The sequence below is a fragment of the Erinaceus europaeus genome, chromosome 10, assembly GCF_950295315.1.
Source record: "Erinaceus europaeus chromosome 10, mEriEur2.1, whole genome shotgun sequence".
Lineage (NCBI taxonomy): Eukaryota > Metazoa > Chordata > Mammalia > Eulipotyphla > Erinaceidae > Erinaceus > Erinaceus europaeus.
In genome coordinates this window covers 75919354-75933614 of record NC_080171.1, presented here as the reverse complement: position 1 = coordinate 75933614, position 14261 = coordinate 75919354, and the positions used below count along the sequence as shown (strand labels likewise).

The 14261-nt window shown below is 38.2% G+C and overlaps 1 protein-coding gene across 4 annotated transcripts in view; it reads left to right on the top strand.

Annotated features, from left to right (window-relative positions):
- Positions 1 to 14261, top strand: part of RFX3 (regulatory factor X3) — a 351181-nt gene that overhangs the window by 303673 nt on the left and 33247 nt on the right. For all 4 annotated transcript variants that reach the window (XM_060199778.1, XM_007525730.2, XM_060199779.1 and 1 more), the window contains one exon: positions 6236 to 6389. In XM_060199778.1, the coding sequence (XP_060055761.1) occupies positions 6236 to 6389 (154 nt within the window). The remainder of the gene's footprint in view (positions 1 to 6235; positions 6390 to 14261) is intronic.

Below are 14261 nucleotides of genomic sequence, written 5' to 3'. Positions count from 1 at the left end.
TTCACACTGTGTCCTGAAGAGGGTTAACTGCAGTGAAAGACAGCCTGCCAATTTTATATTGTTGATTTTTAAATAGAAGAGATTCCTCCAATGCTGTTGGGGCTGGGCTAGAACCAGGGTGTATATATGACAGAGCAGACATACTACCTAAGTGAGCTATTTTACCAGCCCTGAAATAGAGCAGTTCCAGTTCTGTCTCTCATATATGCCATACCTTTAATCCATGTGATTTAGCACCACCTTAAAAGACAGTGCCTTGTCTGATGACTCTGTTGTTCAGTGGTGTGATTCAGTCAGGTCTATGCTAGGCTAAGCTGTGGATGTTAATGAGTTTACTGATGAGAAATATAGAATTTTCCTCAATATCTGAGGAGTATTTGGAAATTTGGTCACAATGTTCTCAAAGTCAATTTTGGAGCAGTAGTAGTAGTGATTGAATTCAGGATTTTAATTTTGTGACATTTCTCTAGAAGTATGTGAGTATTTTCCCATTTTCTCATTTTTTAATTCATTTTCCCCCACTAAAATTATATAGATGTTATATTTGGTTTGAAGAATGATTGACTAAATAGAAACTATACTGGCTATTTGTTCTAAAAACTATATGACAAAAGACAGAGTGTGTCCTCTATATGGGGGGAGGAATAGTTTTTTGTTGTTGTTGTTGTTCCCCTTCTCACTGCTTGCTTTCTTACATTGTTATGTCAGACTTGCCCTTTCTCCTCTCTGTGATTTTCCCCTATTTTTAGTTGATATCATTTTAGAAATACACCCCTGGAGCCTTCATCTCCACAGAGATCTGTTGCAGGTATCTTGAAAGGAAAGAAAATTACTAACTTGTAATTTTTGTTCTCTGTAGATATACAACCTCAGTAGATCATCACTTGCCTGCCCTCTGTACTCCCTGAGTTGGGCATAATTGGCTTGTTATTATTAGACACTATTATGGTTATTATTTTCATTTCAGAAAGACTTGAAGGCGTATAGTTCAGGGCCATAGAAGGAAAGGCATAGTCATACAGATGCATACCTCCTGCTGGTAGACAGTCAGTAGCTTAGAACTTAAGAGCTTTTTAAAATCTAAACTTTTTTTTAATTGAGACATAAGGACATAGTAAGTATTGAAGCCTACATTCACAGATTATCAGAAAAGTAGAATTTGAGTATGTTTGTGCCAATATAAGAATTTGGTTGCCGTATACACAGACCCTTATGGTGCTAATGTAATTTTATGTCATGATTGCCAAAATTCTATGAAGAAAGCCAGGTTACCCTGAAGGTGGCCAGTGTCCTCTAAAATGCTTGAATTATATTTATATGCACAGAAATGTAAGAATAAGCTAACAGAGGTTCATGATAGATAGAATTAACACATTACTACATACACCCTCTGCTTCAAATGGAGTCTCTCCTTGCCTACCCTGATTCTATAAGGCTGCTGTTGATTCAGTGGGAGGAGAAAAACTATCACTGGTTTTCTTGGGCAGAAATGAAGAGGTTATATGGGCCATTTCTCAGCTTGTACATTCTGTCAATAATAGAACAGAGCATTCCTTAGGACCACCCCAAGGGTCCTCCAAATATCCCATTTGAAAAGAATGAAATGTATAAGTTTGATTCAGTGACTTGAAAAGAGGCATGGAGGATCTAGTTTGCTTATATAATTGAACAATATATAAATCTTTTAAAAGGCAATATTCTGGGGCCGGGTGGTGGTGCACCTAGTTAAGCGCACACATTACAGTGCGCAAGGACCCAGGTTGAATCAAGCCCCTGGTTCCCACCTATGGGGGAAAGTTTCATGAGTGGTGAAGCAGGGCTGCAGGTGTCTCTCTGGCTCTCTCCCTCTCTATCGCCCCCCCTCCTCCCAATTTCTGGCTGTCTCTATCTAATAAGTAAAGATAATTTAAAAAGGTAATATTCTTTTTGGAATCAACTGTAAGCCCTATTCAAGAGCATCTGCATGAGAGCCAGAGTTACAGTTTTTTTTTTATTTAAGAAAGTATTAATTAATAAAACCATAGGGTAGGAGGGGTACAACTCCACACAATTCCCACCACCCATTCTCCATAGCCCACCCCCTCCCATGATAGCTTTCCCATTCTCTAGCCCTCTGGGAGCATGGACCCAGGGTCATTGTGGGTTGCAGAAGGTAGAAGGTCTGGCTTCTGTAATTGCTTCTCCGCTGAACATGGGTGTTGACTGGTCGGTCCATACTCCCAGTCTGCCTCTCTCTTTCCCTAGTAGGGTGGGTCTCTGGGGAAGCGGAGCTCCAGGACACATTGGTGGGGTCTTCAATCCAGGGAAGCCTGGACGGCATCCTGATGGCATCTGGAACCTGGTGACTGAAAAGAGAGTTAACATATGAAGCCAAACAAGTTGTTGAGCAATCATGGACCCAAAGCTTGGAATAGTGGAGAGGAAGTGTTAGGGGGGTACTCACTGCAAACTCTAGTGTACTTCTGCTTTCAGGTATATATTTTGCAGTAGTTTACGGATACGTGTGAACATATGCTCTCTCTCACAGAAACTGGTGTATATCTAGGTTTTGGGACTTTGTTAGAAAGTGAACCACCTGGGATGGAATTAGAGTATACTATGAAAGGAAAGGTCTCACCCGAGTAATGAAGCTGAAGGGTTGTCATTCCACATGTGTAGTCTCTGGACACAGTCTGAAGTGAAGCATGTTGAGGTGGCAATCGTTGTGTTGGTTAGATTGTGATCGGCAGATGCAGTATTATTTGATATGGATTGTGAGAGGCATATGGGAAAGTGGGCCCTATCCAATGGTTCCTGGACTGGGGGAAGTAGAGGCTCTATAGTGGAGATGTGAGGTTCCTGCTGTCTTAGGGTTCAAAAAGACAATCGATAGTTAATGTTATCATCACATTATTACAGTTTTATCACCTTTCTTCTTAGGAAGTGGTAGGTTAAGTATAATGGGTAAGAATACATGTTTAAGTTTTCACTTTATGAATTATAAGAATACATACAGAGATATGGGGCTGGGTGGTGGTGCACCTGATTTAGCACACATGTTATTCATGCACAAGGACCCAGGTTCAAGCCCCTAGTCCCCACCTGAGAGGGAAAGCTTTGCAAATGGTGAAGCAGAGCTGCAGGTGTCTCTCTCTCTCTCTCCCCCTCTTTCTTCCCCCTTCCTCTCAATTTCTGTCTCTATCCAATAATAAAGATAATAAAAAATAAAAATAAAACAAAGATATTTATCATTTCTTATACAATAATCAGCATTTATAACTCTTAACTTTAAAAGGAGCTGAATTTCCAGTAACTTAGCAACATGAAATTCAATAAAGTCAGTTTTGTAACATCTTTTACAGAAACCCTAATTGGACTATGGGTTTCCAATTAAACTGTTAATTGTGTCATTTAATACTTGACTTGTAGGGCCATAGTCCAACATAGAAAGAATAAAGGAAACTTAGCATTAATAATATAATTCCACTGATTCTTTTCTAAACATAAGACAATAATTCTGCAGTGTGCTTATTAGTAGTAGTATTTAAAAAGCTAACTGGAGGTCAGAAATTTTTTTTCATCAAAATTTAGCATCACATGTAGACCACATGCTGAAAAAAAGGTGAATTCCCAACTGTTCAAAAAAAAAATTGGAGAACACTAAGAAGGAACAAGATCTAAAGGACTGACATGGCATAAGAGAGCCTGCAGAGCCCACAGCTAGTGGCCTCTCAGTCCCAAGCATATCCTCCTTGTTCTCTGTCCAGCCACACTTGCCTTTAGGCCTCTTCTATAAACATATCAAGCAGAGCTCTAGCTCGCAGCTCCCATCTGTCTCCTTCCTGTTAATACAGTTCACCCTCTGTCCTCAAGTTCAGTTTCTGCTCAGATCATCACCCCTCAGCAAGAACTTTTCTGATACTGTAACTGAAAAATGTCTTCCCTTGTCACTCTCCAACCTCTTACATTAACTTCTTTTTTTTTTTTTTTTTTTTTTTTTTGCCTCCAAGGTAATCTCTGGGCTCCGTGCCAGTATTGGAATCTACTGTTCCTGGTGGCCATTTTTTCCATTTATTTTTATTGTAGGACAGAGAGAAATTGAGAAGGGAGATGGAGATAGAGAGGAAAAGAAAAAGACACCTACAGACCTGCTTCTCCACTTGTGCAGTGGACCCCTATAGGTGGGGAGTGGGGATTTGAACTACAGTCCTTGCAAGGGTTCTTCCTTGACTAGTTTTTCCATAGGATTTATCACTACCTAACCTATTGTATGTCAGCTGTGGTTTTTATCTTTAATCTACTTTCCTCCTGCAAGAATCTGAGACCAGAATTTTGTCAGACTTCTAGAAAAATGTCCAAGCATACGTTAAGGTCACAGTACACATTTATTGAACAGATAAATGCAAATTCTCCTGGAAAAGAAATAGTTGACTGCATTTTTGTAATAATACCAGATGGCTACTTGATATGAATATTCTCCTTACATATTTAGTCTCTCTCTATCACCCCCTTCTCTCTCAATTTCTGGCTTTCTCTAGCCAATAAATAAATAAAGATAACAAAAAAAACTTAAAAAAGAAAAACTGCAATCACTTAATAAATTTGCTTCCAAGAGAATTTGCAAGTGCCCTTGTACATGCTCACCTATAGTCTTAATTGCTATATCTGCAAACAACATGTCTTACTTGGTAAATTTTGTGTAGTATAAATATGTACTTAAGCAACAATAAGATTTCATCTTGACTGGTTAGTCTTTTAAAAGTCTCTTAAAATAATTTTATTTATTTATTTATTTTTATTGCCACTAGGGTTATCACTAGAGCTTGGTGCTGGCTACTATGAACCCACAGCTTCTGGTAGCCATTTTTTCCAATTATTTTTCACTCTATTTTATTTGATAGGATAGAGAGAAACTGAGAGTGTACAAGAGCAGGGGAAGGAGGGGAGAGAGTGGGAAAGAGAAAGATAGATACCTGGAGACCTGCTTCACAACTTCTGAAATATCCCCCCTGTAGGCAGAGAGCAGGGACCTTGAACCCTGGTGCACCACAGCCTGGTCCCCCTTTTTATTATTATTGTTGATGTCATTGTTGTTGGACAGGACAGAGAGAAATGGAGAGAGGAGGGGAAGACAGAGAGGGGGAGAGAAAGATAGACACCTGCAGACCTGCTTCACCGCTTGTGAAGCGACACCCCTGCAGGTGGGGAGCCGGGATCCTTAAGCCAGTCCTTGTGCTTTGCGCCACCTGCACTTAACCCACTGTGCTACCACCCAACTTCCCCTGGTCCCCTTTTTAAGTATTTTTATTTATTTACTCTAATGAGAGAGAGAGGTACAGAGAGGAAAAAAAAAACAGAGCCTTGCTTAGCTTTAGCTTACATTGGTGCTAGAAATTGAACCTAAGACTTCAGAGCTCCAGGAGTGAGAGTCTTCTGCAGAATCATTATGCTGTCTCCTCAGCCCTAAAATAAAGTCTAGTATATTTGTCTGCTTACTGGAACCAGCACACTTGCCTGTGACAAGACATTTTTTCCACATTGATGACATATGTACCTCAATTGAAGATCTACTTACTCTATATTGAGGGTACCTCCTCTTTGCTACCCTGCTGAAACAAGTTGAATCAACTGCTCTGAATAAAGGAATTATTTTCTGTGTGCTAGAGCACCCTGTTGGACTTTAAAACCTTGTATTTATTAATTTTTTTGTGGGGGGGAGGTCTTTATTTGCAGGGGCTCAGTGCCAGCACTACAAATCCACCTCTCTTGGCAGTAATATTTTACCTTTTGTTTGGTCACATTTAATTTGATAGGAAAGAGAAAAATTGAGAGGAGTAGGGGAGAAAGATAGACACCTGCAGATCTTCTTCACAATTTGTGAGGCATCCCTGCTGCAGATGGGGATCGGGGCCTCAAACCTGGGTTTTTGCATGGGTCCTTGTGCATAGTACTATGTGCGGCTCAACCAGGTGTGCCATCGCCAGGCCCCTATCGCTAAACAATTTTTGGTTGTTACTGTTACTAGACTCTCACTGCTCTTGGCCAACTTTTTCAAATAGAAAAAGAGACACCACAGCACAGAAGTTTACTTTAGTAGGTTGTTTGTATCCAAATCTGAATTGTGTAGCATAACAAAGCAAGTCCACTATCCAAGAAAGCTGTCTTGCTAGCCCTAAGCTTCTTTGAAGAGGAAAAGTTGATTTGACCTCTGATCTTAGTGACTAATACTACCTGCCTATCTTTTCTTTTGGAACAGCTCAATGGTTATTCGGGACTTAACCTTACGCAGTGCTGCTAGCTTTGGCTCCTTCCACCTGATCCGTCTACTCTACGATGAGTACATGTTCTACTTAGTAGAACACCGTGTTGCTCAGGCAACGGGAGAGACACCAATAGCGGTCATGGGCGAGGTAAGAGAGGCTAAAAGAGTTATGGCCTACAGAGCTTTTGAAGAAGAACCTGAATTTCACTCATATCTAAATACGTTTAATTGTTGATTAAAGAGAAGACTCCCAACCAGCATATTAGACTATGGAGGAACTTTGAAGTCATAGCCAGTGGCCCTTAAATCACTCTGCTCATATGTTTTTTTCCAAAGCCAATGATCCTAAGATTATAGATCATATCTTGTGAAAGCTAGATAATATTTCAGCATGTTATTCAGACACTTGTCTGGGAGAAAAGTTTGAGATTCATTGGCTTATAGGAAAACACCTCACTGAATGGAAAGTAATGCTTCTGATAAGGCTATGGGCTAGGAATATAAAGGAAAGAAAATATTAAATAAGTATCTTGTAGATTCACTACCCAAACAAAATGAATGATTCTATTTCAGATGCCACGAGACTGATGATGTTTTTGATGATTGCTAATACCTTTGGGGCACTTAGTCAGTGCCAAATGCAGGCCTCTGTGTATAACAAAACATTTCTTACTCACAGCAATTCTTTGAGATAATTGCTACTTTATCGTGCTTTACTGATAAATATCTGAGGTTCAAATAGGAAGCTAAGACAGAGAGAGATTAAGTGGTGGGAACCTAGTTTGAATACTCAGTCTGATTCTCAACACATATTTCTGGTCCCTAAAAAAGTAGGGAGAAAAATCTCTTCTTCAGAATTTTTAGACTATATTAAAAAAAATTTATGTTCAACAAGTGACAGAAAAAAAAACAAAAAACTCTGCAGTCAGTACAAGCAAGGTCTGATCAGTATAAGGAAGGACTGATGCAAATGCTCAGATGACTCCGCTGGCATCATTTTAATGCATAGATTTAAAGCTACTTCAGATCTTGATGAATTTTACCCTATTAGGCTTTACTAGAAACTATCCAAAGCAGTAATGAAGACATGTTCATTTCTAAGCTATATGTGCTTCTTTGATGTTTCAAGTTAAAGAGAACATATGATCCTTTTTGTAGTTTAGTAAATGTGATAATAAAGATATAAGTAAAATGTTAAACTGCCATAAAGATATCTATAAGTATTCTAATATGAGTAAAATTTTACACATCATGTTTGTTTAGCATGCCACTTAAAATATTATTTTTTTTCCTACTCCTTTAAAACGCCTAGGTACCTTCTGAATTATATATGAAGTTCCTTAATGGAGACTGTGTTTAAATGGTTATAAATATATATGCAAGAGTTTAAGCAGGAATCACTGTAGCTTTTAAATTATAGACAGGACCACATGTGACCAAAACAATCCGGACTTTTCTTAGATTGTCATCATTGCCGGTTTCTTTAGTTCTTTTATAGATGCTGGGTTGCAAAATGCCCAGTTGGAATGTAGATGAAGTACTGTAAAATTTCTCAACTCAGAGCTTAAAACTTCTGAAATAGACATGCCTTTTGGTGTGTTTAACACATTTGCCATCTACCTCATATGCTCTGGGACTACTGCTTCAGCAGGATGAAAAGGATAATGATAATAGATATTCTGATTAACATCTCATGACTGATCTTGATCTATGATCTTTGCTTCGCTCGCCACTAGGGAACAAGGCCATGGCACGAGCTGGTCATAAAGTGTGAAGGCTTAGAAACCCCCTCATGCTCGATCAGGGAAGACTGGTTTACATAAGAGAAAATGGGCCTACATAGTAAACACTTCAAATTAATCATTAATAGGCATTCTTTAAAAAATATGTAAATGAATATAACATTGCCACATCAGGCAAAGAATTTTAATAAAATTTAGATGAGAAGATAAGGCATAAAATACCTCAGTAATCAAAGATCTAAATACTCTTCTTGATTTCTTTGCTCATTATCCCTTTATCCAGCTAATAGGAAAAAATCCTATAAGCTGCCTGTGCTCATTCATTGTTCTGCCCAGGCTATTTAAGGCTAATTGTGTAAGTTTGATCTCTCTGTCCAACACTGATGCCTCAAACACCTGTTGGCATGATAGGCTTGTTGACTATATTGAACATTTATTAGTGGAAAAAGAGAATTTAACAAAAAGGAAGATTGTTTTCTTATGTGTTACATGTTATGCTAAGCATACCCTGGAGATCAGATTAGAGGCATGTTAAGCTCAGTTATATTCTTATGCACATTGATGACTTAGCTTCCCAAAGACCAAATTAAGAATCTCCTATGCATAGAGAGAAACATATCCGGACAGTACCCATGAAAATTACCATTACTCTCAATTGCAGCAAGTGCTTTCAACAGTGGTAACCATAGTATCAACAACAGCAACCACAAAAACAATAGTGCCTGTCAAGATCTAGTGAGAGTTTTTTATACAATGAGGAAATTCAGCTTTTGATTTGCCCACTAATGGCTCTTGCTTAGTAAATTGTGCCACAGTTATTCCTGTTGGTCCTGATGGATATCTGAACATCATCTTTTGTCTTTCAGTCTTGACTCTGCCTTTCCAACCAACTGCTAAATCTGCTGGTTCCTACACCCATCAAACTACAATCAGTGCCATTTTATAAAAATGGACAGGTGGTTGTGTTATTCCTACTTATAATCCCTTAATGGATTTCTCCTTTTGTTTAGTTATTGAACAAAATTCTTATTTCATGAGATCCTGCCTCATTGGACCTTGCCTCTGTGATTAAGTTCAACCTTTTCTCTCATTTTATTCCTTCTGTTACAGTCATGAGTGTTTCTCATCACTGGACCACTGTGTAAACATTTTTTCTGCCTAGTCCTTTGCACAGTTTCCTTTTGTCCACTCTAACTTCTACTTCATATCTGGAATATCTCTCCCTTTGTGGATGCCAAATTGACCCAAGCTTTCCTCAATCCACTTATTTTTCTCAATTTGTACTTTTATTTAAGTCTAGAGCCTATAAAGAAATAATTATTTCTTCTTTATCTGATTTATTTAACTGAAGATTTAAAGCCTGAGGACAGAAGAGGACTTTTAGTCAAAAATAACTGAATTCTACTTAGAGTTCTGTGACTAATGGTGGTATAACCTTAGGCAAATCATGTTGATAAGTGCTGAACCCTGACTTATCTCAGCAATTAATCTGTTCATGTTTGGTAATTCCTCTTGGGTAAGGCTTGGCAAGTGGTATGATTCTAAGTGTGTGTCCATTTCATCTAGGTTGTCCAGTTTGTTTGCATAGAGAACCTCATAATATTTCCATATGATCTTTTGTATCTCTGTATCATCGTTTGTCATTTTAACTCCCTCATATCTGATTGCTTTTACCTTTTTCCCCCCTTTGGTGAGTCTAACCAGTGATTTATGTATTATATCCTTTAGAGGAAGCAACTCTTTGTTTCACTGATCTTTCAAATTATTTGTTTGTATATTATTGATTTTTTGCTCTGATTTTGCTATTTCCCTCCTGCTGACTCTTAGCTGCTCCTTTTCTAGTTGCTTCACTTGTGTTCTTAGATATTCATTTGATATCACTTTTTTACTTTTATTTGCCTCCAGGGTTATTTCTGGGGCAAATGCAGCCACTACAAATTCATGTAGGCACTACGAATTCACTGCTCCTCTCCGCCAGAGAGAAATTGAAAGGGGAGGGGGAGATAGAGAAGGAGAAAGAAAGATGAACACCTGCAGACTTGCTTTTTGTTGGTAAAACGAACCCCTTGCAGGTATGGAGCAGGGGCTTGGACCCAGATTCTTGTGCAGGACTTTGTGCTTCATGAGTGCTTAACAAGGTGTACCACTGTCCAGCCCCCAAGATCATTCTTATCTATTAAAGTTGACAATTACTATGAACTTCCCTCTTACAGCTGCTTTTGCCACACCTGATAGAGTTCTTTTCATTATTTTCCAAATAATCTTTTTATTTCTTCAATAAGGTGCAATTCAGTAGCATGTTGTTTAGTCTGTATATTTGGCCATATTTCTCTTTTTCTGGCTGTGATTGATTTCTAACCACATTCTACCATGGCTTGAAAAAAATAACTATTATGATTTTAATATTTAGATATTTACTAAAGTTGTCTTTGTATCCTAGCACATAGTCAATATTTGAGAATTTCCCATGTGCACTTGAGAAAAATGTGATTAGTTTCTTTTGGGATGCAACACTCTATATAAATCTGTTAAGTTTATTTAATCTCTAATTTCAATTAAGATCATTAACTCCTTGTTGATTTCTTTAAAAGTTTATTATTTTTCTGTCATTTTTTTATTGAGTATAGTTAATGGTTTACAGTACAATCATTGACACATAGGTGCAATTTCTCATCTTCCTATGAAAGTTATCTGCAGAGCACTTTCACCACAACCTAAGTCCTTTTACATCCTTATGCACCAGGAATTCCAAGGTTCTCTTCAGCCTCTCCCTCTCCCTTCTCACCCCATGTCCTTTTCTTTAATACTATACACCATGCCCAGTCCACATTTTACTTTGTGTTCTCCCTCCCTGACCCTATTTATTTATTTTTTAAAGAATTTTTAAGGTTTTTAAAAAACAATTATTATCTTTATTTATTTGATAGAGACAGCCAGAAATTGAGAGGAAGGGAGAGAAAGGGAAAGAGACAGAGAGCTACCTGCAATTCTTTTCCACCATTTGCAAAACTTTCCTCCTGCAAGTGGAGACTGGGGGCTTGAACCTGGATCCTTATACACTGTAAGATGTGCAAACAGGTGCACCACCACTGGGCCTCTCTCTGTTCCTATTTATTAAGTCCCACCCATAAATGAGATCATTCAGTAAGTGTCCTTCTCTTTTGGGCTTATCTCATATAACATGATGTCTGCGAGTTTCACCCAAGATGATTCAAAGTAGATGATCTCATCATTTATAACATCTTATTTAACATTTCATTATATACATCACAGTTTTGTTAGCCACTCATCTGTTTTTGGGTATCTGGGCTGCTTTCAAAGTTTTACCTATTAGGAATTGTGCTGCTATGAACAAAGGTATATGTAGATCTCTTCTGATAAGTGCTTTTGTTTTCTTTGAGTAAATGCCTAGGAGAAAAATTGCTCTGTCATAGAGTAGGTCCATTTCTTGTGTTCCAGATTCTTTTCCACAAGGGTTGGACCAATTTACACTCCCACTAGCAGTGCAGAAGTGTCCCTTCCCCTCAGATACTCTCAAAATTTTGTTGTTACTGCCCTTTCTAATGTATGATATTCTCACAGATGTAAAGTGACATATCATGAATGTCTTTGTATTTCTCTGATAATCAGTGACTTTGAGCACCTTCTCATGTGTCTGTTGGCCCTCTGGATCTCTTCCTCAGTGAAGTTACTGTCTATGTCCTTTCCCCACTTCCTAATTGGATTGTTTGTTTTTTGTGCTGTTTGATGAGTTCTTAGACTAGACAATCAAATACATTATTATAAAAGAAAACATTGGCAGAACACTTCATGATCTATGGTTCAAAAATGTCTTCAGAGACTCAAGCCCAACAGCAATGAAAACAAAAACGAAAATTAATCAGTGAGGCTACATAAAACTTAAAGCCTTCTGCACAGCAAAGGGTACTATCACCCAAAAAGCAAGACACCCTCCAGAATGGGAAAAAAATCTTTATACAACATACAGCAGAAAAAAAATTAATCTTCTTGTTGATTGATTTTTTCCTGATGACCTATCTCTTGGTGTTAGTAGTGTATTAAGATCTCCTACTATTATTGTGTTGCTGTCACTGACTCCTTCAAGGCCAATTAATATCTGCTTTATGTATCTAGATGTAAATAGGTTGGTATCATATATATTGATAATCATATGCAGAAAAAGGGAAAGAACAGTATTCTGAATTCAAGTAAGAGAGACTTTCAGACAAATATGGTAAGAAGGAACAAATAGAGACACAAAATAATGGTCAAAGGATCAATGCAACAGGAAGAATTCAGAATACTCTTCCTTCCCTTTGTTTTGCATTGTTGGCTGGCACACCTTGGTCCAGCCCTTCTTTTATATATATATATTATTATTTATAAAAAGGAAACATTGACAAAACCATAGGATAAGAGGGCTACAACTCCACACAATTCCCACCACCAGAACTCCATATCCCATCCCCTCCCCTGATAGCTTTCAACCTCCCCTGATATTCTTCAACCCTCTGGGAGTATGGACCCAAGGTCATTGTGGGATGCAGAAGGTGGAAGGTCTGGCTTCTGTGACTGTTTCCCCACTGAACATGGACATTGACAGGTCAGTCCATACTCCCAGCCTGCCTCTCTTTTTCCCTAGTAGGATGGGGCTCTGGGGTATCAGAGCTCCAGGACACATTGGTGGTGTCCAGGGAAGTCTGGTTGGCATCATGCTAACATCTGGAACCTGGTGGCTGAAAAAAGAGTTAACATACAAAGCCAAACAAATTGTTCACCAATCATGAACTTAAAGGCTGGAATAGTGCAGATGAAGAGTTGGGAGGGTACTCTATTTTGTAGATAGCTAGTAGGCATATTTTAGTTATTTAAGCCTTTGTTTGTTTTTCCTTTGGATGTATGTTTCCTAGAGACATGGAATGGATAAGTCTTGTTTTTTTCTGTTTATTTGTTTGTTTTTCTTTAATTCATCTTTCCACTGTTTCTTTTTATTAAAATCATTCACACTTAGGTTAATTGTTGATATATGTGGTCTACTCACTGGCATTCTCTACTTTGTTTTCTGGTTGTTTCTAGTTTGGGTTGTTTAAAAAAAGAAGTCTTTTTGAAACTGTTAACATCTTACTATTTTTTGCTTAAACAGCCTCTGTCCATTTCTTCCTCCCCTTTTGTACTTTATCACTAGAAGTCCAATGCGCTATCCATTGTGCAACATAGCCACCTCCCTTTTGTACTTTAAAGCTGTCTCATTTCTATGACTTGTGTTTCTAGTTTCTTTTCTTTGGTGGGGGAGGGCAAGGAATAATTACCCTTCTATTAACTTAGTGCACTCCGGTAAACTTGGGTTTAAAAGTCATATAACAAAGAGAATAGGACCGAGAGAGCATGCTGGAATTCTCCCTTGAGTTGAATGAGAAAAAAAAAAGTAGTATATAGGAAGAAAGATTGCTATAATTTCCATATTTCCAAATGACATGGCACGAAGAAAAAAAATTGATATTCTAAATTTAGTGTTCTATACTTTTTTTTTTTCCTCTCCCGAGTCTGTTTTAGTGTAGTATTGCTTTATTGAGAGTTATGTTTTCTTGCATCTTTTTCTGTGATACTCCTTTTGGTACTCTAGCAAAGGAGGACTGACAAGGACAAACTCCCTTAGCTTTTTTATATCTGGTACTATTTTTATTGCTAGTTTATATGTGAATGATAATCAGGAAGGGTATTATGCTCCTTCATATTTGATAGTCTTGCAGAGTAAAGTATGACTTGTAGTCACTATCTTTTGACACAGTGAATATGTCATCTCACTCACACTTGGCCTCCAGGGTTGCTGCTGAAATGTCTCAAGAGTCTGACAACGCTGCCTTAATAAGTCACTTTCTCCTTTTACTTAGCAGCTTGCAATATTTTATCTTGGCCCTTTTGATCAATCACTTCATTTATTAAAGGCATTTCTTTATTTTTTTTTTTATTTCGTTGGAAGGCTGTGTGGATCCTCCCTTCTTCTGAAAAGGAGTTCCTTGGTATCCTGGAGACATGGGGGGAGCAGGGTTGTTTCCCCGCCCCAGTGGGTCCACAATCTGTACTGCTATAGCTCTTCCCTTTGTCATGCCTGTGACTTTAGCTCTGGCCTTCCTTTCCTAATTCTGGCCACATCACTGACTTGCCCACCCACCTTTAAAAATGCAAGTGTGTGGGCTAGGTGATGGAACACTTGACTGAGTAAACATATTGCCATGTACAAGGTTCTGGGTTCAAGTATATAGTCCCCATTCAAGCCC